Source organism: Oryctolagus cuniculus, chromosome 15 (genome assembly GCF_964237555.1).
Source record: "Oryctolagus cuniculus chromosome 15, mOryCun1.1, whole genome shotgun sequence".
In the NCBI taxonomy this organism is placed as follows: domain Eukaryota; kingdom Metazoa; phylum Chordata; class Mammalia; order Lagomorpha; family Leporidae; genus Oryctolagus; species Oryctolagus cuniculus.
In genome coordinates, this window is record NC_091446.1 from 28396817 (window position 1) to 28421011 (window position 24195).

Sequence of the window (24195 nt, forward strand, 5' to 3'; positions counted from 1 at the left end):
TCCGATCCAGTTCTCTACTATGGCCTGGGAAAGCAGTGGAGGATGGCACAAGTGCAAAACATTTTTTTTTTTTTAAGATCTACGAGGGTTCAGGAGCCCAAGCACCTGAGCAATGTTCCACTGCTTTCCGGCCATAGCAGAAAGTTGGATTGGAAGTGGAGCAGCTGGGACTTGAACCAGCATCCAATTGGGATGCCGGCACTGCAGGCAGCGACTTTACCTGCTACACCACAGTGCCAGCCCTTTTGGAAGACTTAATAGTAGTTCTCTCTGAATGGCGGGATTCTGGGACATGTTATTTTTATAGTTTATATTCTTATTTTTACAGTTTATACTCTTTTTTTTTTTTTTTGGACAGGCAGAGTTAGACAGTGAGAGAGAGAGACAGAGAGAAAGGTCTTCCTTTGCCGTTGGTTCACCCCCTAAATGGCTGCTACGGCCCGTACGCTGCCCTGATCGGAAGCCAAGAGTCAGGTGCTTCCTCCTGGTCTCCCATGCGGGTGCAGGGCCCAAGCACTTGGGCCAACCTCCACTGCCTTCCCGGGCCACAGCAGAGAGCTGGACTGGAAGAGGAGCAACTGGGACAGAATCCGGCGCCCCGACCGGGACTAGAACCCGGGGTGCCGGTGCCGCAGGCGGAGAATTAGCCAAGTGAGTCGTGGAGCCGGCCAATAGTTTATACTCTTTAACACATAAGAGAATCTTTTATTTTCCTACAAAAACTTTCCCTCCAAATACTGGTAACTTTGTAGTGTTCTAGAATACCAGTAAGCATTAAGAAAAATCCCAGAAAAGTATTTAAGTATCATTTATATAGAGCCGCTGCCTTTTTTTTTTTTTTTAATATTTATTTATTTGAAAGGCAGATTTACAGAGAGAAGGAGATACAGAGAGATCTTCCATCTTCTGCTTCACTCCCCAAATGGCCACAATGGCCAGAACTGGGCTGGTCTGAAGCCAGGAGCCAAGAGTTTCTCCCGAGTCTTCCACATGGGTCCAGGGGCCCAAGACCTTGGGCCATCTTCTACTGCTTTCCCAGGCCATAGCAGGGAGCTGGATTGTAAGAGGCGCAGCCAGGACATGAACTGACGCCCATATGAGATGCCAGTGCCAAGGCAGAGGCTTAGCCTACTGTGCCATAGCACCAGCCCCTAAACAGAGCCTTCTAAGTATATAAATTAACATAATCTTGAAACTAAGTCACATTATAAAAGACAAACCTCTAAAGGGTGACACCTTATAAAAAGTTTTATGCAGTCGCATGTAAGGGTAAAAAGAAGGTGAACATAAGGGCACGAGGTAAGAAAGACAGGGTAAAGAAGAGTCTATTTTAAGAGCTTGATTTTTTATTTTTAATTTCAAGAAGATACAATTAAACAACTAAACTTATAAAATTAAGACAAAAAAAAAAAAAAGAGAGAGAGAGAGAGAGAGATGAGGGGGCGGGTGTTTGGCCTACCAATTAAGATGCCTATGTCCCATATAAAAGTGCTTCCATTCACATTCTAGCTCTGCTCCTGACTCCAGTTCTTGCTGATGCAGACCCGGGGAGGCAGCCATGACGACTCATCTAGCCAGGTTCTTGCCATCCATATGGCAGACATGGATTGAGTTCCTGGTTCCAAACTTTGGCCTGGCACAGCCCCAGTTGTTGTGGGCATTTGTGGAGTATAACAGTTGATGGGAGCCCTGTCTCTCCTTTTGCCTCCAAAAAATTAAAAAGTGGCTTTCACAAAAAACAGAGATGTATAGCAAAAGATTCAGCTCCACCATCATTGTAACAAATTAATAGTTTACAAACACACATACATACACAAAGTAACAAACAAAAAGCCCAAATACACACACACACACACACACACACACACATACCTGGCAAAGCAGTTATAAAATCTCTCTGCAACATAGGTTTAAGATATGAGTTTATGTGCCCATGCTGGTAATGACACATTTGGGATATCAGATGTTCCACAAACTCCACTTGATCAGATTCTGACCACTGCTCAAAATACTTGACACAGAGTTCCTTTTCCTTCTCATAGCTTGCTGAGAGTTTCCGTTGCTTGGGCACAATCATACTGGAAGTGCCATTGGCAAGTTTTGTCTGTGGAAAAGGGAGATGAAAAGAAACATAAGGTAAGTATGGAAAATGAGGGAAACATTTAATTTTAAGTTGTGGCATGCTATGTTATGTCTATATGATTTTTTAAAAAGATTTATTTATTTATTTGAAAGGCAAAATTACAAAGAGGGAGAGACAGAAAAGGGTGCGGGGTGAGCGAGAGAGGGAGAAATATTTTCCATCTGTTGGATCACTCCCCAAATGGCTGCAGTGGCCAGGGCTGGGCAAGTCCAAGGCGGAAGCCAGGAACCCCTTCCTGTTCTCTTACTTCTACTTGGGTGGCAGGGGCCCAAGCACATGGGCCATCTTCTGCTGCTTTCCTAGGAGCGATAGGGGGAGTTGGGTCAGAATTGGATTAGTGGGCCCTTGAGCTGATGCCCCTATGGTATGCCAGTTAATGCAGTGGTGGCTTAACCCACTGGGCCACAACGCTGGGCCGGCTATCTACCTGACTGTGCCCACTCTCACTCTGTTAGTGATTACACATTTGTGAACAGCAACTACAGAGATACTGAGGTACACTGGTAAGCCAGAAATGCTGCTGAAGACTAAGCCATTTCCAGAAGTTCACAGCGAGACGTTACTATCTGGAGGTACACAGATGAAAACTGAAAGCTGAAAACATTTTCTCAGTCCTAGCAAGCCGAAGAGTGATTTTACTTTCCTTGCATATGATCAGTGACAGGACGTTTAGACAATTACTTTCTCAAAACCTTGTTTTTAATAGTCAAATAAGATGTCCTCCACAGAAAGAAAGGTCAAGGAATATTTTCAGACACTGTGGTACTTCTACTTTTTTTCTTCCCCAGATCATATCTCCACAGTCAACAAATTATATGCCATGAAACTGTTAATTTATTCATTGTGGGGCTGGAGTTGTGATGAAGCAGGTAAAGCTGCTGCTGGCATCCCATACGGGTGCTGTTTCAGTTCCCGTCTGCTCCACTTCCGATCCAGCTCCCTACTGATCTCCTGCTGATAGCAGCAGGAGATGGCTCAATTGCTTGGGCCCCAAACTCACACGGAAGCCCCAAAGAAGCTCCTGGCTCCTGGCTCCTGGCTCCTGGCTTTGGCCTGGCCCAGCCCCAGCTGTTGTGGCCATTTGGCTAGTGAGCCAGTGGATGGAAGATCTCTGTCTCTTCCTCTGTGTAACTCTTTCAAATCAATAAATACTTTTTAAAAAATAATTTATTCATTGTTTATGAGTATGTACAAAGTGTCAAACACTGTCCTTGGTGCCAGAAATATAACAACAAACAAAAATGACAGTCTATCATTACAACATATATTCTAGCACAAGGGGCACATTAAAAAACCTAAGCAAATACGGGGAGATGACATTTGGCCTAGGAGTTAAGATGCCTGTCTCCTACACTGGAGTGTCTAGGTTCCATTCCTGACTTTAGCTCCTGATTTCAGTTTCCTGTTAATGCTAACTCTGGGACGCAGTTGTGATGGCTCAAGTAATTGGATTCTTGGCCACCATAAGGGAGACCTGGATTGTGTTCCTGGATCCCTAGCTTCAGCCCTGGGCTAGCCCCCAGTTATTGCAGGCATTTAAGGAGTGAACCAGCAAATGAGAGTTCTGTCCTTTCTTCTCTCTGCCTCTAAAACAATAAATAAAGTTTTGGAAAGTAAAAATACAATGTAGACAGTGCTGTGAAGAACATTTCTGATAACGAGGACAGCAGAAAAAGCAAATGTTACTGTAGACAAATTCACAGCCTTGGGGAACATATACCTTCTCTCACTCAACCAACCAAACCTTAAGGTAGGTACTGCTGTGATTAAAATTAGGACCCAAATCAGCTTACGATAGAGATTACTCAGGAGAGTCAACCCAATCACACAAGGCTTTTAACAGTAGAATTTGCAAGGCCAGCGATGTGATGTAGCAAGTTAAGCCACCATCTGCCGTGGCAGCATCCCACATGGGCACCTGTTTGGGTCCCAGCTGCTCCACTTCCAAATCAGCTCCCTACTGATGCACCTAAGAAAGCAGCGGAAGATGGCCCAAGTGCTTGGGCCGCTGCATGCACGTGGGAAACCTGGAGGAAGCTCCTGGCTCCTGGCTCCAGCCTGGCCCAACCCTGGCCATGTGGCCATTTGGGGAGTGAATCTGTGTCTCTCTGTAACTCTGCTTTTCAAATAAATAAATCTTTAAAAAAAATTTTTAAAAAAGAATTTTTAATCCCTGGTTGCAGAAGAGGAAGGAGGCCAAGGAATGTGGTCAGCCCGTAGGAGGTAAAAGTAGCCTCCAGCAGGTAGACAGCAAGGGGATGGGGACCTCGGTCCTACAATGGGAAAGGACTGAATTCTGCCAACAGAAGGATTTCCCCCAGAGCACCTTGACTGATTCCAGCCCGATGACACCTTGAGCAGAGAACCAGTCACACTGTACCAGACTTTGGAGCTACAGAACTAGAAGCTAGTAAATGGGTATTTTTTTTAACCTGCTATGCTTGTGACAAATTGTTACACAGTAATTTTAGAAGTCTAATATAGTTATTTAAGTCTAAGTGGTAACAGTTTCCCTCAAGAGCTAACAGTCGAATGGAGCCAGGAAAGAAACAGGAGAGGACTCAGCACTCTGCCACATGGGGAGGAACAGCCTAGGCAGCAGGAGCTGTGAGGGCAAAGGTCCAGGGAGGCAGTCTGTCTGGCATGCTCAAAGAACAAGAAGGCCTGGTGTGACTGGAATGGAGACAGCAAACAAAAATAAGGCTGCAGAAGTAGCCCAAGATGTATCACACCAGCACAGGTAGCCAATTTCCAAAGATTATCCCCCAAACAATTCTAGCCCTAACGCTGTTCATCCCATCAAGGGGTAGGGTTTATGTCCTATGCTGTGAATATGGACTTTGACCAACAGAATGTGGAGGTCACATTATGGGATTCTAAGACCCAAACAGGTTCTGTTTATTCCTTCTTACAGCCTTGAACCATGATGTAGGAAATTCAGGCTACCCTGCTGGAGAGAAGTCTCAAGAGTAAGAAGCTTGGGTGGTAGGGGTGTGGGAGAAACACACACACACACACACACACACACACTACAGAGAGAAGCACCAAGAAGCCTGAGAGTGACACAATCTTTTTTTTTTTTTCAAAAGATTTATTTTATTTGAAATTCAGAGTTACAGGAAAAGAGAGATAGAGAGAGATTTTCCATCCACTGGTTCACTCCTCAAATGGCTGCAACAGCCAGGGATGGGCTAGACTGAAGCCAGGAGCCAAGAGCCAGGAGCCAGGAGCCAGGAGCCAGGAGCTTCTTCTGGGTCTCCCATGTGTGTGCAGCAGCCCAAGGACTTGGATCACCTTCTACTGCTTTCCCAGGCACATTAGCAGGAAGTTGGAATGGAAGTGGAGCAGCTGGGACTCAAACTGAAGCCCACGTGGATGCTGGCGCAGCAGGCTGCAGCTTTACCTGCTATGCTACAGTGCCAGCCCCACAATCTGACATCTTTTAAAAGGACCACTGCTGTACGGAGAACAGATCATAGCAGAAATGAATGGAAAAGGGAGGTCAATTAAAATACTAACAATTGAGATTCAGTGGATAATCTCAAGGCAGATCCAACTGAAATTTCCTGATACACTGGATATGAGGGAAAAAAGGGGTGGGGTAATAAGTATTATAACCAAGTTTGAAGCTCAGAGACACTGGGAGAAGACTCAGAAACCAGGAGAACCTTTTGCTACTCTGAAAAAGTGTGATTTTTCCTTATTTTAGAGGATAACCACAATTGGTACAACTGGGTACTTTTGATAGTGATAGTGATTGATATATAGTGATTTGATATGCTCTTTGGCATATTTGCCTGAGTTGACCCTACTCTGGCAGGGAGACCTATGTTACCACAGAGTTCATCTTTGCCTCTATGTACTCAAAGTGCCACAAAAGTACCAAATCTGGATAATCCACTTCTGCTATTTAAGGCACAGGTTTGCCCTACTACCTAAATATTAAATCTGATCTGTAGCCCTTTTTACAAATGGTTCCTGATACACAGCTGAATGTATGTTATCAAGAATGGCATTAAGGGGCTGGCACTGTGGCAGGTAAAGCCGCCGCCTGCAGTGCTGGCATCCCATATAGCTGCCAATTTGTGTCCTGGCTGCTCCACTTCCAATCCAGCTCTCTCTATGGCCTGGGAAAGCAGTGGAAGATGGCCCAAGTCCTTGGGCCCCTGAATCCTCGTGGGAGACCTGGAAAAAGCTCATGGCTTTGGATTGGCCAGTTATGGCCATTGCAGTAATTTGGGGAGTGAACCACAGATAGAAGACCTTTTTCTCTCTCTGCCTCTGCCTTTCAAATAAATAAATCAATCTTTAAAAAAAAAATAAAAAGAATGGCATTAAGCTATTCTGTTTACACAGAAAGAGCTGACACCTGTAAACAGCAAGTTCTGGTGTGCAGAGCTGGAGGTTTGCTGGCATAAATGCCACTGTTGTCTATGATACAGACTAAAAATGATTAATAAGAACCTTGTTGGACACAGGCCTTGGGGGACTTCAGGGCTGCTTTTTGTGTAGGTTATTTGTTTGCATCTCAGAAAAGGAAAACTCTTGAAACATGGAGTGAGCTTAGAGAGAGCTAACAAATAGGTGGGTTTACAAGCTTGACCAAATGCCACTTCTCCCTGCAATGAAAGCCTCTCACTCCATCAGCTTTTATACATTTGCTATTTGTCTTTTTAAAAGGTGGAAACAGCCTCAAGTTGGGTGCTACCAGAGTGCTGCTTTCTGGATAGAGATCAGAAACACAAGTACCTAAGAAGAACAATCAGCAAATCAATGAAACAATTCTGTTTATATTTTCAACAAACTAGACATTGATTTCTATTATCATGAGGAGTTATGCTTTGATCAGTGGCTGTCAAGAACATTAGATAAAGCTGCATTAGGATTTAACAGTGTGATTATCCTACTGGAAGAGCTAAAGTTCAGTCAAAACTCCCTTATGCTTTCAATGATCTTAACACTGAAAAACATCTGGCTATTAGGAGTGAAGAATAAACTGGGATTTCACGTGTTTGCTATTTGAGCTGGTCCTACGTTTTGCCACCACTTCTCCAATCTAGAGTTATCTCCCTATGTAGAAAAGACATATACCTGTAGATCCACTATGACTTCAAATCAATGACTCTGAACCCCTCCCTCCTACTGTATTGTTTTAGAAGCTCTAGCCCTGGAATAAAAAGCCTTCAGATTCTAATTCCTCAATTTACCAACCAAGCGATATGCAATAAATAATTTGATCTTTCTGAAACATTCATCTGTAAAGTGGGATACTTATAAAATCTGTTTCATTGCAGTTTATGAGGTTCAAATAAAAAAAGGCTATGACAAGGATGCTTCATACACGACCTAGCATGCCAGGAGTACATCAACTTCTTAATGAACTTATGACACTGGACATGCTCCCTTTTTGAAAACTTACCCTTCTTGCTTACTATATAACATGTAACTTTCCATTTTAATTATCAATGACTATACATAAAGGGGTATAATCTTAAGTGAACAGCTTAATGAATTTTCTCACGATGAACATATCCACATAACCAGGATCCTGGATTAAGGGGCTCACAAGCCTCCTCTGTGTCCCTCTGAAGGTTACTAGCTCCCCTAAGAGTAACCACTATACTTATTTCACCTAAAAAGATTTTTTTTATTTGAATGGCAGAGAAATGAAAAGGAAGAGAAAGAGAGGGAGAGAGCAAGCAAGCATGCAAGCACTCCCTTTTGTTGATTCACTCTTCAGTTACAAGCAACCAGATCTCCTAAGTGGATGGCAGGAACCCAATACACTGATCCATCAGTGCTGCCTCCCAAGGTCTGCAGTGGAGGGAAGCTGGAGTCAGGAGCTGGGAATCAAACCCAGGCACTCTGATGTGACACGGTCTTAACTGCTAAGATAAACACTTGCTCCCTCATATCCATATCATTAAAAAAAAAAAAAGGCTTACCTAAAAAATTTCAGTAGCATGAAAAAACACAAAACACTTGGGAAAAAATTTGACAAAATATGTGTAGCACCTGCAAATTACAAAACATTGCTGAGGGAAATTTTAAATAGACTTAAATAAATAGGGAGGAAAATTATGTTAATAAATTGGACTTAACATTGTTGAGATGTTTATTCTTTCCAAATACATAGAGTTAGTGCAATATCAGTCAAAATCTCAGCAAGCAAATTTACACAGATTTTAAAATTTGTATGGAAATGCAAAGGACCCAGTCTTAGCTAAAATATTCCCCCAAATAAAGAAAAAGATGGAGGTCTGTAATACTGAGTTTTAGGATATGCAATATTAATCAAGACTTTTATGGCTTGGTATAAGGAAAAAAGTACAGATCAGTGGAAAACAATATAAAGTAGAAATATACTCATATATGACCAATTGATTTTTTAGAAACAACTGGGTATCCATATAGAAAAAAAATGAATCTTGTTCATTACCTCACACCACATATAAACATTAATCTAAGTGGATTCTGGATTTATAAAACTATGAAACTTCTAGAAGAAAACACAGGAGAAAATTTTGGGGCCCTTGGGATAGGCAAATATTCCTTAGATAGGGCACAAAAACATATAAACTCTTTTAATAAAAGAAAAAAAGCTGATAAATTAAAAAGACGCAAAATTTAAAGTTTGATTTCCAAATGAATCCAAATATGAAAATAAAGAACATGACTTTTTAAGTGGGGAAAAATGTGAACAAATATTTCATTAAAAAAAAAAACCATGGATGGTCAATAAGCATATGAAAAGATGTTCAACATCAGGAGTCACTGGAAAATGCAAATTAATATATCAATGAGATACCACTACATATTTAACAGAATAGCTAAAATTAAACAGTGACCATACTAAATATTGGCAAGAATGAGGCACAACTTACTGGGTCTGTCTTCCATTGTTGACAGTAATGTTTAACGGCACAACCACTCAGGAAAACCGGCTGACAGCTTTTTGGTATTATTAAATATATACTTACCATAGGACCCAGCAATTCCACTGAAGTTATTTACCACCCCCCAAAAAAGAAACAGTTCCATACAAAAACTTGTCCGTCAGCATTCAAGGGGGCTTTATTCACAATAATCCGTATTACAGTATTCTAAATGTCTACAGGAGATAAATTGTAATGTATCTATACAACAGAACAGTATTTATAAAAGGAATGAACTACAGATACACAAAAAGACAAGGAAAAATTTCAAAAACATGAATAAAAGAGTACATACTTTATGGTTCTACTTATATGAAACTCTAGGAAGAACAAATCTTAGTGACAAAAATAGGTCAGTGGTTGCTTGGAGCTAGATGTGGGGATGGGTCTGACTGGGGAGGATACGAGGGAACTTTTGGTACAATGAAAATTTTCTGTGGCCAGCGCCGTGGCTCACTTGGTTAATCCTCTGCCTGTGGTGCCAGCATCCCATATGGGCACCGAGTTCTAGTCCTGGTTGCTCCTCTTCCACTCCAGCTCTCTGCTGTGGCCTGGGACGGCAGTGGAGGATGGCCCAAGTGTTTGGGCTCCTGCACCCGTATGGGAGACCAGGAGGAAGCACCTGGCTCCTGCCTTCGGATCAGCGCAGTGTGCTGGCCGCGGCGGCCATTGGAGGGTGAACCAACAGACGGAAGACCTTTCTCTCTGTCTCGCTCTCTCTCACTAACTTTGCCTGTCTAATAAAAAAATTTTTTTTTCTGTATCTTGATTATTATACAAATGTATTCAACAGCCCAAATCCATTGAACTATATACTTAAAGTGTGTATTTTATTGCATGTAAACTGTAGCTTAATAAAGTCAAATTTAAATAAATCTTCCAAGGACAGAAGAATATTCCTAAAGATAAATGTCACTGCAATACTGATTTCATTTGTTAACAAAGATGGTAAATTTGTAAAAGTTCCTACAGATAAAAGTCTTTGTTTTCAAGCCTCTTCCTTGTACCATCCTCCCATACAGATTCTTCTATAAATGGCTAAAGTAAATGTAGCAAAATTTCAATTTGAGAACCTCTGAAAATCCACAAGGGCACAGTGAAGTTCAATATTAAAAAATCAAAAGGGTTGTATATTAGAGTGTATGGGAGACAGGGTAATGGTTACTGGTGTTGGTAGAATTGATCTGACTTTCCCAGCAAAAGCCTGATGACTCAACCACTGCTGTTCAGATGTCTGAAAGCTGACAAACAGCCTCAGTTTAATGCTAACACTGACTTTCCGCCACCCCACACATCTCCCCTTCCGCTTTTCAGTTTAGAGTGAACTGTTGTCTCCAAAAGAAGAAAGAAAGAAGCTGTCAAGTGACAAGCACACAAAATGAAAGGAGTTAAGTATTTACAGGACTGTCCCTCAGCTTAGTCCTCAAAGGCTAAGGGCTAACATTTTTACCACCTCCAAAATTACCATGAATTTCTCCAAAGCTGCAGCCTGGGGAGGAGAGGAAAATATACACTTGCAGACAGACACCAATTGGCCTAACCACCACCACTGTGCTACTAAGTGTGCTTACTTGCTGATTGTATTATACTTTGGCTGGAAAATACATCATGGGCTTGTGAAATCCTTTGGTAAAATGACAGTTGATTCTGAATTGCATGCTACTCCACTTTAACCAAAGAGAAGGTGTGGTTAGTAGAGAAGGGAGAAGGCTGCAGCCTAGGAGGGACAAGATAAGAATTCTGACTAAGGCTGGAACTTTAGCCTTGTCAATCAACCAATGAAACATTTGAAAATGTTGAATGATCTCTGTGTGTTAGTTATAGCAGCAGGTGCTGGGGAAATCGCAGTGAACGCGCACAGTTTGTTCTGTAGAGGAGGGTGGTGGAAACACACAATAAATTTTAATTTCAGAAACCAATAGGGATTGTGAAGAAAACAGAATTGGGAACGAATAATGAAGTCTACTTTAACTAGGGTGGTTCAAAACTGCCTTTGAAGGAGGCGACATCTGAGTGATGAGAGGGAGTCAATGATCTGGGAGAAGTGCCTTCCAGGAAGAAAGAAGAGCAAGAGCAGCATGGCTGGGGCAGTGAGAACGCGGGAGAAAGTGGGGGAATGAGATGGCCTCTGGGCTGGGAAGGAGTCTGGATTTCAGCTGAAGGGTAAAGGAGAGTCCTTGAGGTTTTTGATTTTTTTAAAAAAGATTTATTTTATTTATTTGAAAGAGTGAGAGAAAGACAGAGAGGTATCTTCCATCCTGTTTTACTCCCCCAGACAGGGATGGGCCAGGCTGAAACCAAGAGATTCCTCCCGGTCTCCCATGTGGATGGCAGGGGGGCCCAAGGCCTTGAGCCATCTTCTGAGGTGCCCATGCGGGATACGGTGCTACAGGCAGTGTCTTAACCTGCTGTGCCACTGTGCCAACCAGCTGTGTTTTTGAAGTAGTCAAGTGCCTTATCTATGCCTTAGTAATATTTATACTAGCTGTAACACAGAGAATGGAGGGCTTAACAAGAAAAATTATAATAGAGGAAGGAAGGCCAGTAATAATCCAGGCAAGAGGCAATCATGGATAGGATTAGGACAGGCAAATCAGGAAGTGTTTAGAAGAAAGAGGAAGAAGGAGAAAGGGCCTCTTGAGAAGTATGTCTGAGTTGTAATATACCTCTTAGTGCCATGATTAAGAAGGATTAAAGGATTATTAGGACTTATTATTTAGATATTTAGCTTGACATGTTGACCTGGATGTGGAAACAGGGTTCTTGGGCCAGCATTGTGGCACAGTGGGTTAAGTCACCACTTAACAACACAGGCCTCCCACATGAGTGCTGGTTCTGGTACTGGCTGCTCCTCTTCCAATCCAGCTTCCTGCTAATGGGCCTGGGAAAACAGGGAAAGATCTCCCAAGTGTTTAGGCCCCTGCACCTATGTGGGAGACCAGGATGAAGCTCCTGGCTTCAGCCTGGCCTAACCTCAGCCATTGTAGTCATTGGGGAATGAACCAGCATATGGACAATCTCTTTGTTGCTCTCTGTAACTCTGTCTTTCAAATAAATGATAAATCCTAAAAAAAGAAAAGAAAGAAACAGGGTTCTTGTTCCTATGGCAAGGAGAAATAAGGCAAAACTTGCAAGAGTTTTAAGACAGTTAAGGGAAAGTTTTTTTTTTTTAATTAATTTATTTGAAAATCAGAGTTACACAGAGATAGAAGGGCGGGGGGAGATAGAGGTTTTCAAGCCACTGGTTCACTCCCCAATTGGCCGCAATGGCTGGAGCTCTGCCAATACAAATCCAGGAGCCAGGAGCCTCCTCTGGGTCTCCCACGCAGGTGCAGGGGCCCAAGGACTTGGGCCATCTTCTATTGCTTTCTCAGGCCATAGCAGAGAGCTGGATTGGAAGTGGAGCAGCCGGGTCTCAAACCAGTGCCCATATGGGATGCCGGCACTGCAGGCGGCGGCTTTACCCACACTATGCCACAGTGCCAGCCTCAGGAAAGATTTTTTAAAGGTCTTTATTTTTAATGAACTATTGCCAGGCTGTGGTTAAATCAGAAGTCAAAAATAACGATGTAAAAAGTTTTTCTTTCCCATTATTTCCCCTTGATTTCTTTGTAAAAACATCTTTAAAAAAAATCAACACCGTTGTGGTTGGACTGAGAGGAAATGGGATTATCTACATTTTGATAGACACAAAAGGAAGCATGTGAGGGATGGAGAGGGCAATGGCAGGGAAACCCGACAGCTCGAGAACCCCAAAGAAAAGGAACCTGGAAGGTAGAGTGCCCAAGTCAAAGCAAATTGGGAATCCTCTTATTAGGGGAATTCAAGAGAAAGAGAATATGCTCAAAAGTGGGATCCTAACTATTCCCATTCAATTTTGGGCTCTTAAAAAACTTTGTAACTTTCAATGACCAAAGCAGCAGTCCGTTATCTTTACTGGGGTAAAATGGAGGGTGGGAGACCAAGCAGAAATGGAAATGGTGGTTATATGTATAGAATGAGGCATACATTTTAACACAAGTGAATCTCACATTTCTCAGTGGAATTATTGTATTAATATTTTAACAGCTCCTATTAAATATGATTACATATTAGGTGAACTCATAAATATGTCAGGTCTGATTAGTGAATGCGGAAGGCAGGTGGGGCAGATTTGTCAGTAGAGGGAAAGTTCACATTATGAGTCTGACTGATTTCTAATAACCAACAAGGAAAAGGTTGCAATCATGCCAATTCTTTTCAATAAAACTCACTAGGAAATGAACTCACAATGTCGCAGTATACATGCTTATTTAAAGACCAGACATTTGCTAATCTTTTTTCTGCTGTTTATTAACTATAGGAAAATCCATATAAAAATTCACCAAAATCAAAAGAAAGCTATTTTTATTATTTCCTGATTTTTGACATAAAGGGACAGGAGAATTAGCTAACATTTTTAGGTTTCAGAACTCAAGACTCCTGTTTTCTTTAGTGGGTCTCCCTTCCGCAACTTTACTGCTTCCAGGGTGATAGGCTCTTTTGTTGTAAACCAAGAAACTCACAGCAGTTTAATTTACTGCTGCATTATTGCAGCGACTAACTACACACACACCTCCAAGGCTGGTAAACCCGCTGATGTAGACAGTGCCACCTTAAAAGGATTTTTGGATGGGTCCTAGTGATGGGGGGGTGGGGGAGGGGAGAGGACATAATGTTTAATTATAAGAAATGATTGAAATAGGCACAGACATACCCCGGGTGCCTCTGCACTGCAGCAAGCTCTAAACTTGTTATCGTTAATGGTTTAAATTTCACTGTGCTAATCATTTCAGGACACCAGCCTTTCTTGATAATCTAATGAATTATTCCAACATCCTTCAGCAAAAAAAAAATCCTCCATGACAGCACTAATTACAAGACGTTTTCCCAGTGCTTATGTAAAATATGACAGAGCAGCAGCTTAGGGAATTGCAGAAAACTGCTTCTAATTTCCACCGAGAAACTGACAAACACCTCTCTTTCATCTCTCCCAGCTCTCAAGTAAGATTTAACTTTCTCATTTAGTTAATTACCGAGTGAGGATCATCATTTCCCCGGATCGGAGCGGCACAGAGCCTTTATCGTGTTAACTTGTGAACTTGATCGATGGCTGCTGCTAAAACTTAATAACTTCACCCCCTGGCAAATTGTAAGATAAATATAATAGGAGAAACTCTGACAGTAAAAACCTGCCAGAAATGAGTGCTGTGTTTATGTTTCTTTGCAGGCAGCAAAAAAACAACCGACAGCTTATTACTGGTTGCGTGTTACTTATATTTAAAAGACTCCAGGCAGTTAACTTTCTACATACTGTTAAAACTTTGCTCACAAGATGGGAAAAAGGGGAAGCAAGCACTAGTGATGCAGATGTGGGGAAGTGAGAGGAAAAAAAAAAAGAACAAGAAGGGCAACACACCAAATAAATCATGTAAAATCTTTGGGTGCAACATGTTTATCATATAAAATATCCAACCAACATAAATAAGAATCCTTTATTTTAAACAATAATTCTGGAGTTCTAAAACATGTATGAACTATTATTTTGGAGGAAGGCGAGAGAATTTTGTTCGAGTTTTTTCAGTGACTATGGGTCTGTGTCTGAAGAATTCAATTAACTGCAGAATTCCTAGATCTCTCTTCAAAAACCCCTGCAGCTAGGAAACCATTCACCAACAATGCCACTTAACCCTTTGTGAAACAATGTGTTTACACTATTGGTATTCTAGAACACTTCATTTAGTCTTAAGATTTATTTATTTGAAAGGTAGAGTTACAGAGAGGCAGAGGCAGAGGCAGAGAGAGAGGTCTTCCATCCGCTGATTCACTCCCCAGATGGCTGCAACAACCAGAGCTATGCTGATCTGAGGCAGGAGCCAGGAGCTTCTTCCAGTCTCCCACATAGGTGCAGAGGCCCAAGGACTTGGGCCATTTTCTACTGCTTTCCCAGGCCACAGCAGAGCTGGATTGGAAGTGGAGCAGCCGGGACTCAAACCAGTGCCCATATGGTGTCGGCCCCTTCATTTAGTCTTATATTGATCTTCTACCTCTACACTAGTCAACCAAGAAAAGAGTAGTCTGGTCAAAGTTTTCCATTTGGTCAAATCTGAATCTGAGCTTGGAATTTTAACATTTAACTGTCGCAGGGTTGGTATCATAGCCTTTTATAACTAACAGTTATAAAACAGACAAGGATAACAGATAACGTATAACCACAGTAGAACCTTTGCTCACCAATGCCTGATCCCTCTCACTTCAGTGACTGACAATAAGGCTGAAGGGGCCACTGCTATGGTGCAGAGGGTTAAGCTTCTGCCTTCAGTGCTGGCATCCCATATGTGCCCGGGTTTGAGTCCCAGCTGCTTCACTTCCAATCCAGCTCCTTGCTAATGCACCTCGGAAAGCAAAAGCAGATGGCCCAAATGCCTGGGCCCCTGCACTCACATGGGAGAACTGGAAGAAGCTCGTGGCTCTGGTCTGGCCCAGCCCTTGCTATCTGGGGAGTGAACCAGCAGATGGAAGATTGATCTCTCCCTCCCTCTCCCCCTCCCTCTTTCTCTTTCTGTATTTCTACCTTTCAAATAAATAAAGAAATCTTTAAAAACGGGGGGAAGACTGAAAACAAATCTGTATATAAACTGCCAAGCCTATCACACTGACCACTCTAATAGCATAGAACTACTATAAAAAAACAAACACAAGGGCCAGCATTGTGGCATAGTGAGTAAAGCTGCTGCCTGCGATGCTGGCATCCCATATGAGCACTGGTTTGTGTCCTGGCTACTCCACATCTGATGTAGCTCCCTGCTAACAGCCTGGGAAAAGCGATGGAAGATGGCTCAAGTGCTTGGGCGCCTGCCATCCCCGTGGCAGACCTGGATGAAGCTCCTAGTTTCCACCTGGCCCAGCCCTGGGAAATGAACCAATGGATGGAAGATCTCTCTCCCTCTCTCTCTTTCTCTCCCTCTCTCTCTGTAGCTCTGCCTTTCAAATAATTAATTAAAAAAGAAAATACAAACTAATTTTGCAGGAAGATAAGAGAAATGCAAGAAAGACCTTCCAGGACTTAAGCCTCATTTACGGGACTGGATTGAACATTCATCACATTCTATGATGTTCTATGACAGTGGCAGTGAGCTGCAGATTTCATGCTGTAGTCCAAAGACCCATTTGGAAAGTTAAAAGGATTTGAAAAATTGTAAAGTAGCAAACAAATTCATTTTTACTAGAAGATAAGGTCTCACAGACTTTGTTTTTATTTTTTATTAGATTAGGATCTACTGGGTTCAAGCATAGAAAGATCAACAGATTTTTTAAACCATATTGACTATAGACACATTTTAGATAATATGAAAAAATATAGAATCAAAGAACATAAAAACTGTCCATAACTTCCATTATCAACAAACAGTGCTCACATTTTAGTGAGTATATATCTTCCTGGTCTTTAAAAATAATTATTAGTCAATTATTCAATGTATGTGAGGAGGAGAGGGTATTTCTACGCCATCCAGAAGATTTTTTTGTCCATAATATCAAACTAATCAGAGCAGGCAAAATTTATCTACCTTTGCTGAATACCTTAGAGAAGTCAAGATATGATCTTGGAAGATAGAGAATTATAGGGCATGGCAGTTGTGGGAAGGAGGGGAAGAGGAGAAAGAGGAAGGAAAAAGAAAAGGAGAAAGAGGAGGAGCGAAATGCGATGAAGGAGAGGGGAAGGGGAAGGAGGGGAAGCTGGGGGGGGTAGATGCTAGGGCTAAGGAGAGGGAGAGGAAGGAGGAGTGACAGGGAGCGGGAAGAGGGAGAAGGAGGGAGAGAGGAGAGAAGGGGAGGGGCAGGGCTGCGGAAGAGATGGAGTGATGCAATGGAGCTAAGTGGGGTGGGAGGAGGAAGGAATGGATACAACCAAACGCAAAAGGGACTCGGCATTACCAAGCTCACATAGTCTAAGAGGAGCACTACGCTTGTTGGGACAACAGGTCCTCTCCTATAAGGTAAACAATAAACATCAAGAGGGAGAAGAGATGAAAAACTATTTTTTGTTTTCAAAGCCATGATCTAATGATGTTTCAGGCAGAGTAATAATGTTTAATAATCTGGAATCGGTTTGCTCTTTCTGAATAGCTTCCACAGAAGTCAACACTCTGGATGTTGAAGGCTATTAATATTCCCAACAGAAAATTTCTGTGATGGTGAAAATTTAAACTAAGAGTCTTCTTCCCAGCTTCCCACTCATGCTCCCTTTGTTTATCACAAGAAAGCTAAGCTCTACCATAAATAATAGGAAATGATGGAGGCACTGCTTGCCAGAGGAAAACAAAGACACGTGATTAAAACACAATTAAAAGGTATGCAGGAAAAACGCAGTCAGCTTTAAACGAAGAATGGGGAAAAATGTCCCTCTCCTCTTTGTGCTCTAATCCTTAGATTTCTGTGTCTTATAACAACATCTCAATGACTTGGTAAAACTTGTTCCTGAAGAAAGCTTTATCCAAAACCTGGATTAGGAAAATACAAGGTTTTGGGGAACAGGATCTGAAGAAGCCAACTCAGCTCTCTAGGAGAAATTCAACTCTTCCCAAATGCTTGTTAATGCATGTTAAATGCAGCAAGAAATAATCCTATGAGGCAGCTGCACAGGCCTCTCTCAGCTGCAGTGAATGAAGTAAATGACTTGTAACTTCTGGAAGTCTTGGTTATCTGCAGGTAAAACTTTAATAACCCTTGGAGCATCAAGGGACTAAAGACATTTCTCCCTGGAATTCTTTGGTAATTGTTTTCTTAATTTATCCAGGAAAAGCTTAGTTTGGATGCAGCATCTTTTTTTTTTTTTTTTAACAGAGGCGATCAAAATAACTTGCTCAGATTCACATAAATTAGTAGAGTTCAAACTAAATTTTGCAAATTAGCTGTTATATAAACAGTATAGCTTTTCTAAAATGAAATTGTGGCTCTTCTTTTTAATGACAACGGAGCTCCAAGTCAATGAAAACACCGGGACTGCTTTGCACAGATGGAAAAATGCGTTTTCTATAACCAAGAAGTTTACACGAGCACCAAGACAACAAGGTGCCATCCTGAAGCTAGCCCAAATGTCTTTCTGAAGAACGAATTAGAATAGAATCAAAATTAGAATAAGGTAAAATATCACCAACATGATTTGGCACCTATCCTATCCCAGATCTACCATCTGCTTCATGTGTGGTCTTGGTTAAGTTACCTAACCTCTCCACACTTCAAATTCTTCATCTATAACATGGGGATATTCATGGTATGTATCTGAAAGGGTCAACAATAGGATAAAAATAAGAAAACGCATGGGGCCCGGCACCGTGGCTCACTTGGTTAATCCTCCGCCTGCGGCGCCGCCATTCCATATGGGCACTGAATTCTGTCTCAGTTGCTCCTCTTCCCGTCCAGTTCTCTGCTGTGGCCCGGGAGTGCAGTGGAGGATGGCCTAAGTGCTTGGGCCCTGCACCCCACGGGAGATCAGGAGGAAGCACGTGGCTCCTGCCTTTGGATCAGTGCAGCGCACTGGCTGTAGCAACCATTTGAGGGGTGAACCAATGGAAGGAAGACCTTTCTCTCTGTCTCTCTCACTGTCTAACTCTGCCTGTCAAATTAAAAAAAAAAAAAAAGAAAAGAAAATGCACGTAAAGGCATTTAGAAGAATACCTCACACAGAGTAAGGGCATAAAGTGTCAATACAATTTTAACTAGGAAGTTTTGTAATCCACATAGTTGCAAATATTTATTAACATTTTATTAAATGCAATCTTCTTTGTTTTTGTGATAATTTTATATCCAGAAACCTCCACTTCTGAACCACATTTTAAGCCCTGGAACAAAGATCATGACATAAGTGTGTGTGTATGTGTGTGTGTGTGTATAGCAGAAGCTCAAAAATATTTGGTAAAGATAAACCAAACTTTTAATCCAAACTGATGTAAGGGGTGTGTATTGCTTTTTAGGAATACAGTGATAAAATGCATTGTGATGTAAGCATATGAGTATTGAGGCCCTTTCTTTTATTTTTTTAAAGATTTATTTATTTATTTGAAAGTCAGAATAACACAGAGAAAGGAGGGGGGGAGGGAGGGAGAGGGAGAGGGAGAGGGAGAGGGAGAGAGAGAAAGAGAGAGAGAGAGGTCTTCCATCCGATGGTTCACTCCCCAATTGGCTGCAATGGCCAGAGCTATGTCAATCTGAAGCCAGGAGCTTCCTCCGAGTCTCCCACATGGGTGCAGGGGTCCAAGGACTTGGCCATCCTCCACTGCTTTCCCCGGCCATAGCAGATAGCTGGATTAGAAGTAGAGCAGCCGGGTCTTGAACTGGCACCCATATGGGATGCCAGAGCTTCAGGCCAGGGTGTTAAGCTGCTGTACCACAGAGCTGGCCCCGAGGCCCTTTCTTTCAACAAAAAGGATACTATCAACACTATATTAATGTTTTGTCCATAGGTAGTCCAATTTGGCAATCCTTATTTTCCTAATGTTGATTTCAACAATTTAATGTAATAAAATATATAAAATATTATCATACAAGAATTTAATAAAGTAACACTGAACTTCCGAAAGGAATGATTCCATGAAACAATGATTTGGGAGAAGACAGAAAAGAGCAAAATGAAGATCTCAAAGTATTTGACATTTATACATTTTTTTCTTGTTTTCAAACTTTCAGAGCTAATGTGAATCCCATAACTCACAGCATTATTGAAGGAAAAACAGGAAGGAAATTGTCAGAATGGTAATAAGACCCTCATTGCAGTGTAATTTTTTAAATCCTAATATCCTACAGGGCATACACAGGGCATATTTTGTTTCTTCTGGTTTCTTATTTTGTGCTAGTAATTAGCCCTAATAGAGCGAAGGCAGAAGCCATACTCAAATTCCCACTGCCATCAACGCCTCCCTTCTTTCACTCAGAAACAGGCAGGAAAATTCTATTACTTTGTAATTTTGTTGCTAGATTATTTACATTTTCCCCACCATTTTTATTGGGTTTCAAGGACCAGATTTGTAGATTTTTGGTAATTTTGAAAAAAGACACTGAATTCTGAGGGTTAGAAAAGTTTTTTCTTTCAAGTTGGGACAAACTCCCAAAGGTTTGTTGTGTGTGTGTGTGTGCACTTGCTGGGGAGGTAGATGGAAAAGCAAATGAACATCCAGAAGACAGCTGCCTCTGTGACACTGACGCGCGTGGTTTAGGGATGGGAACTGATCCCCATCCTGGCAGATGCTGCTTTTCCCTAGGCATGAGATGGTTTCTAGCAAAAGACATTTCTGGTTTACCATTCAACCTTTCACTTCCGCTTGCAGCTAAAGCTCACATCGTACACTATAAATATGAAACTCGTGTATACCAGCTCCTTTTCAGGAAATTTTTCTATGTGTCAAACATTCAGTGGTTGTTCTATTTTTATTTACTGTTAAAGAAATGCATACTGAAATTTAATGCTTTGAAAACAAATCATTCATGAAGAAGTTTTCTTACAGATGGTACACATGTTTTCATACAATCCCACAGCAAGAGTGAAGCAGCATGACAGAGAAGAGGTGTAGGCCCAGCTGCTATCATGAATTAGCTATGTGATCTCACCAAGTCTGAACTGGACTGGAACCTCATCTGTAAAATGAGAGGGTGGATGGGATCATCTGAGGATCAGTCTGGCTTTTGCATTTTGAGTCTGTAATTCAGTTCCACAGTAAATTAAACACAGTAAATTAATTTAAAAACAAAGATTCACTCTTTTTTTTTTTTTTGACAGGCAGAGTAGACAGTGAGAGAAAGAGAGAGAGATAGAGAGAAAGGTCTTCCTTTTTTTTTTTTTCCCCCGTTGGTTCACCCTCCAATGGCCGCTGCGGCTGGCGCATCGCACTGATCTGAAGCCAGAAGCCAGGTGCTTCTCCTGGTCTCCCATGCGGGTGCAGGGCCCAAGGACTTGGGCCATCCTCCACTGCACTCCCGGGCCACAGCAGAGAGCTGGCCTGGAAGAGGAGCGACCAGGACAGAATCCAGCGCCCCGACTGGGACTGGAACCCGGGGTGCCGGCGCCACAAGGCAGAGGATTAGCCGGCCACAAAGATTCACTCTTCATACTTCCTTACCAAAAGTCAATATATCATAAAAAATTTTAAAACCCAAGACATTAGACTTTATGTATACACCTAAAGCTAGAAAAATATTTCTCATAATATGACTTGGCCAAACCAAGCAGTTAGGTTTGTTTTTGTTCTAAAGATTTATTTATTTATTTGAAAGCAGAGTTACAGAGAGGCAGAGGCAGAGAGAGAGGTCTTCCATCTGCTGGTTCATTCCCCAAATGACTGCAATGGCTGGAGCTGGGCTGATCCAAAGCCAAGAGCCAGGAGTTTCTTCTGAGTCTCCTATGCGGGTACAAGGGCCCAAGGACTCAGACCATCTTCTACTGCTGTCCCAGGCCATGGCAGAGAGCCAAATCAGAAATGGAGCAGTGGGACACAAACTGGCGCCCATATGGGATGCCAGCACTGCAGGTGACGGCTTTACTCACTAAGCCACAGCACCAACCACAACAGTTATGTTTTTAATGCAAAGAAACACTATGATTCTGAATGAGAGGTAAGCAGGTAACATTATTCTGACTTTTCTATACATTTAAAGTTCTTGACGTTTTCTGTCTCAATATGCCTCATCTCTTTCACATTCATTCTCTTATTTCCCGCGTCCCAGAGTTTAAGAAAAGCTTTTCCAGAAAACTATCAATTAAATGTACCTCTCTACAAAAAAATCCCTTTACTGCACATGAAGACAAAAAATTTTATATACCAATTAGTTTTATTTAGGGTCAAATCATGAAGAATCACAGATATGAAAAGAATCCACTGGAATCTTAATGTTTCATCAAGGTGATAGTGGTCATGATTAGATGGCTATGATTTTCCACCAGTTTAACTTTCAGTATTTTTAAAAAATATTTATTTATGTACTTGAAAGAGTTAGAGAGAGGGAGAGACAGAGAGAGATCTTCCACCTGTTGGTTCAGTCCCTAAATGGCTGCAAAGGCTGGGACTGGGCCAGACCAAAGGCAGGAGCCAGGAGCTTCTTCCAGGTCCCCCACGTGGGTGGTAGGGGTCCAAACACATGGGCCATCTTCTGCTGTTTTTCCCAGGCCATTAGCAGGGTGCTGAATCAAAGGGGAGCAACTGGGACTCAAATTGGTGCTCATATGGAATGCTGGCAGGCAGCTTTACCTGCTATGCCATGATGCTTGTCCCAATTTTCAGTGTTATGGTTCCCATAGCCTATTGTACTGCACAGACCTTTCAGATTCTAAAGGCCACCAAGTGCCTTTAAGGTATGAGTGGCAAGCCGGTGCCGTGGCATAATAGGCTAATCCTCTGCCTTGCGGCATCGGCACACCGGGTTCTAGTCCTGGTTGGGGCGCCGGATTCTGTCCCGGTTGCCCCTCTTCCAGTCCAGCTCTCTGCTGTGGCCTGGGAGTGCAGTGGAGGATGACCCAAGTCCTTGGGCCCTGCACCCCATGGGAGACCAGGAGAAGCACCTGGCTCCTGGCTTCGGATCAGTGCAGTGCACCAGCCGCAGCAGCCATTGGAGGGTGAACCAACGGTAAAGGAAGACCTTTCTCTCTGTCTCTCTCTCTCTGTCCACTCTGCCTGTCAGTAAAGGAAGACCTTTCTCTCTGTCTCTCTCTCTGTCCACTCTGCCTGTCAAAAAAAAAAAAAAAAAAAAAGTATGAGTGGCATATTATCTACTTTAATAAATAAGTGAACAAGGGTCATTATTTTCATATGAAAGAAATGTTTCACTGAAAATTAGAAGCAGACTTTGTGGTACCATCTTCAAAATGATGATAGCATTTTCCAATAGACAGCAGTATAGTGAACCTACATTATAAGTAAGACTAGAAAAGTAGGTTGATTATCAGAATGGACAGGCATTAGGACAGCAGTGGTGAGAACGAGGGAAGGGGATGTATAGGACAAAGACAGAATTGAGATAATTTTAGAGGTTATTACCAAGCATCCTAATGCAAGAGGAAGTTAAAATTAGTTATTACTGTAAAGGCAGCACTACATAGAATCAGATAAGCCCAGGATCAAGCCCTGTGTCTGCAACACACAAACTATGTAGGCTGGAGCAAGCTACTTGACTTTTTTTTTTTTTTTTTTTTTTTTGACAGGTAGAGTTATAGACAGTGAGAGAGAGAGAGAGAGAGAGAGAGAGAGAAAGGTCTTCCTTCCGTTGCTTCACCCCCCCCAAAATGGCCGCTATGGCCGGAACTATGCCGATCCGAATCCAGGAGCCAGGTGCTTTCCTCCTGGTCTCCTATGTGGGTGCAGGGGCCCAAGCACTTGTGCCATCCTCCACTGCCCTCCCAGGCCACAGCAGAGAGCTGGACTGGAAGAGGAGCAATCGGGACCAGAACTGGCACCCATATGGGAAGGCGGCGCCACAGGCGGAGGATTAGCCAAGTGAGCTACGGCGCTGGCCCCCGCTACTTGACCTTTGTAAGCCTCAATTTTTATTTCACATACAGAAAGTAACATCACATATTTCTTATGGTTGTTGTAACAATAACAAATTATGTATATAAAGTGTCTGGATTAGGTTCCAACACATACATGCTCAATGAAGGCAGCTATTACTGTTTTCTAGCACCCAGAAACAATCTCAACAATTAGGCTGTATCAGGTTCTCAATTAAATTTAAACTTCAATCTGAACAAAACTTTAAAACTGAAGTTTTAACTAAAACTTTCAATCAAATTTGCCAGAAAGAGGAATTACAAATTGGAATACTTATTAAGTATGAGAACTTGCAGGGCCATCATTAGTAGGTAAGATTTGCAGACAGAATTGTGGAGAAAACCAATAAAAATCAAAAAACAGGCCAGCACCGTGGCTCAATAGGCTAATCCTCAGCCTTGCAGCGCCGGCACACTGGGTTCTAGTCCCAGTCGGGGCGCCGGATTCTGTCCCGGGTGCCCCTCTTCCAGGCCAGCTCTCTGCTACGGCCCGGGAGTGCAGTGGAGGATGGCCCAAGTACTTGGGCCCTGCACCCCATGGGAGACCAGGAAAAACACCTGGCTCC

General features: G+C 42.3%; 1 protein-coding gene across 21 annotated transcripts in view; it reads right to left on the minus strand.

Annotated features, from left to right (window-relative positions):
* Positions 1–24195, minus strand: part of BTRC (beta-transducin repeat containing E3 ubiquitin protein ligase) — a 224338-nt gene that overhangs the window by 36938 nt on the left and 163205 nt on the right. For all 21 annotated transcript variants that reach the window (XR_007911097.2, XM_002718665.5, XM_008270376.4 and 18 more), the window contains one exon: positions 1873–2104. Coding sequence is in view for 20 of the 21 variants with exons in the window: in XM_002718665.5 (XP_002718711.1) it covers positions 1873–2104 (232 nt within the window). In the remaining variant the exon portion in view is untranslated. The remainder of the gene's footprint in view (positions 1–1872; positions 2105–24195) is intronic.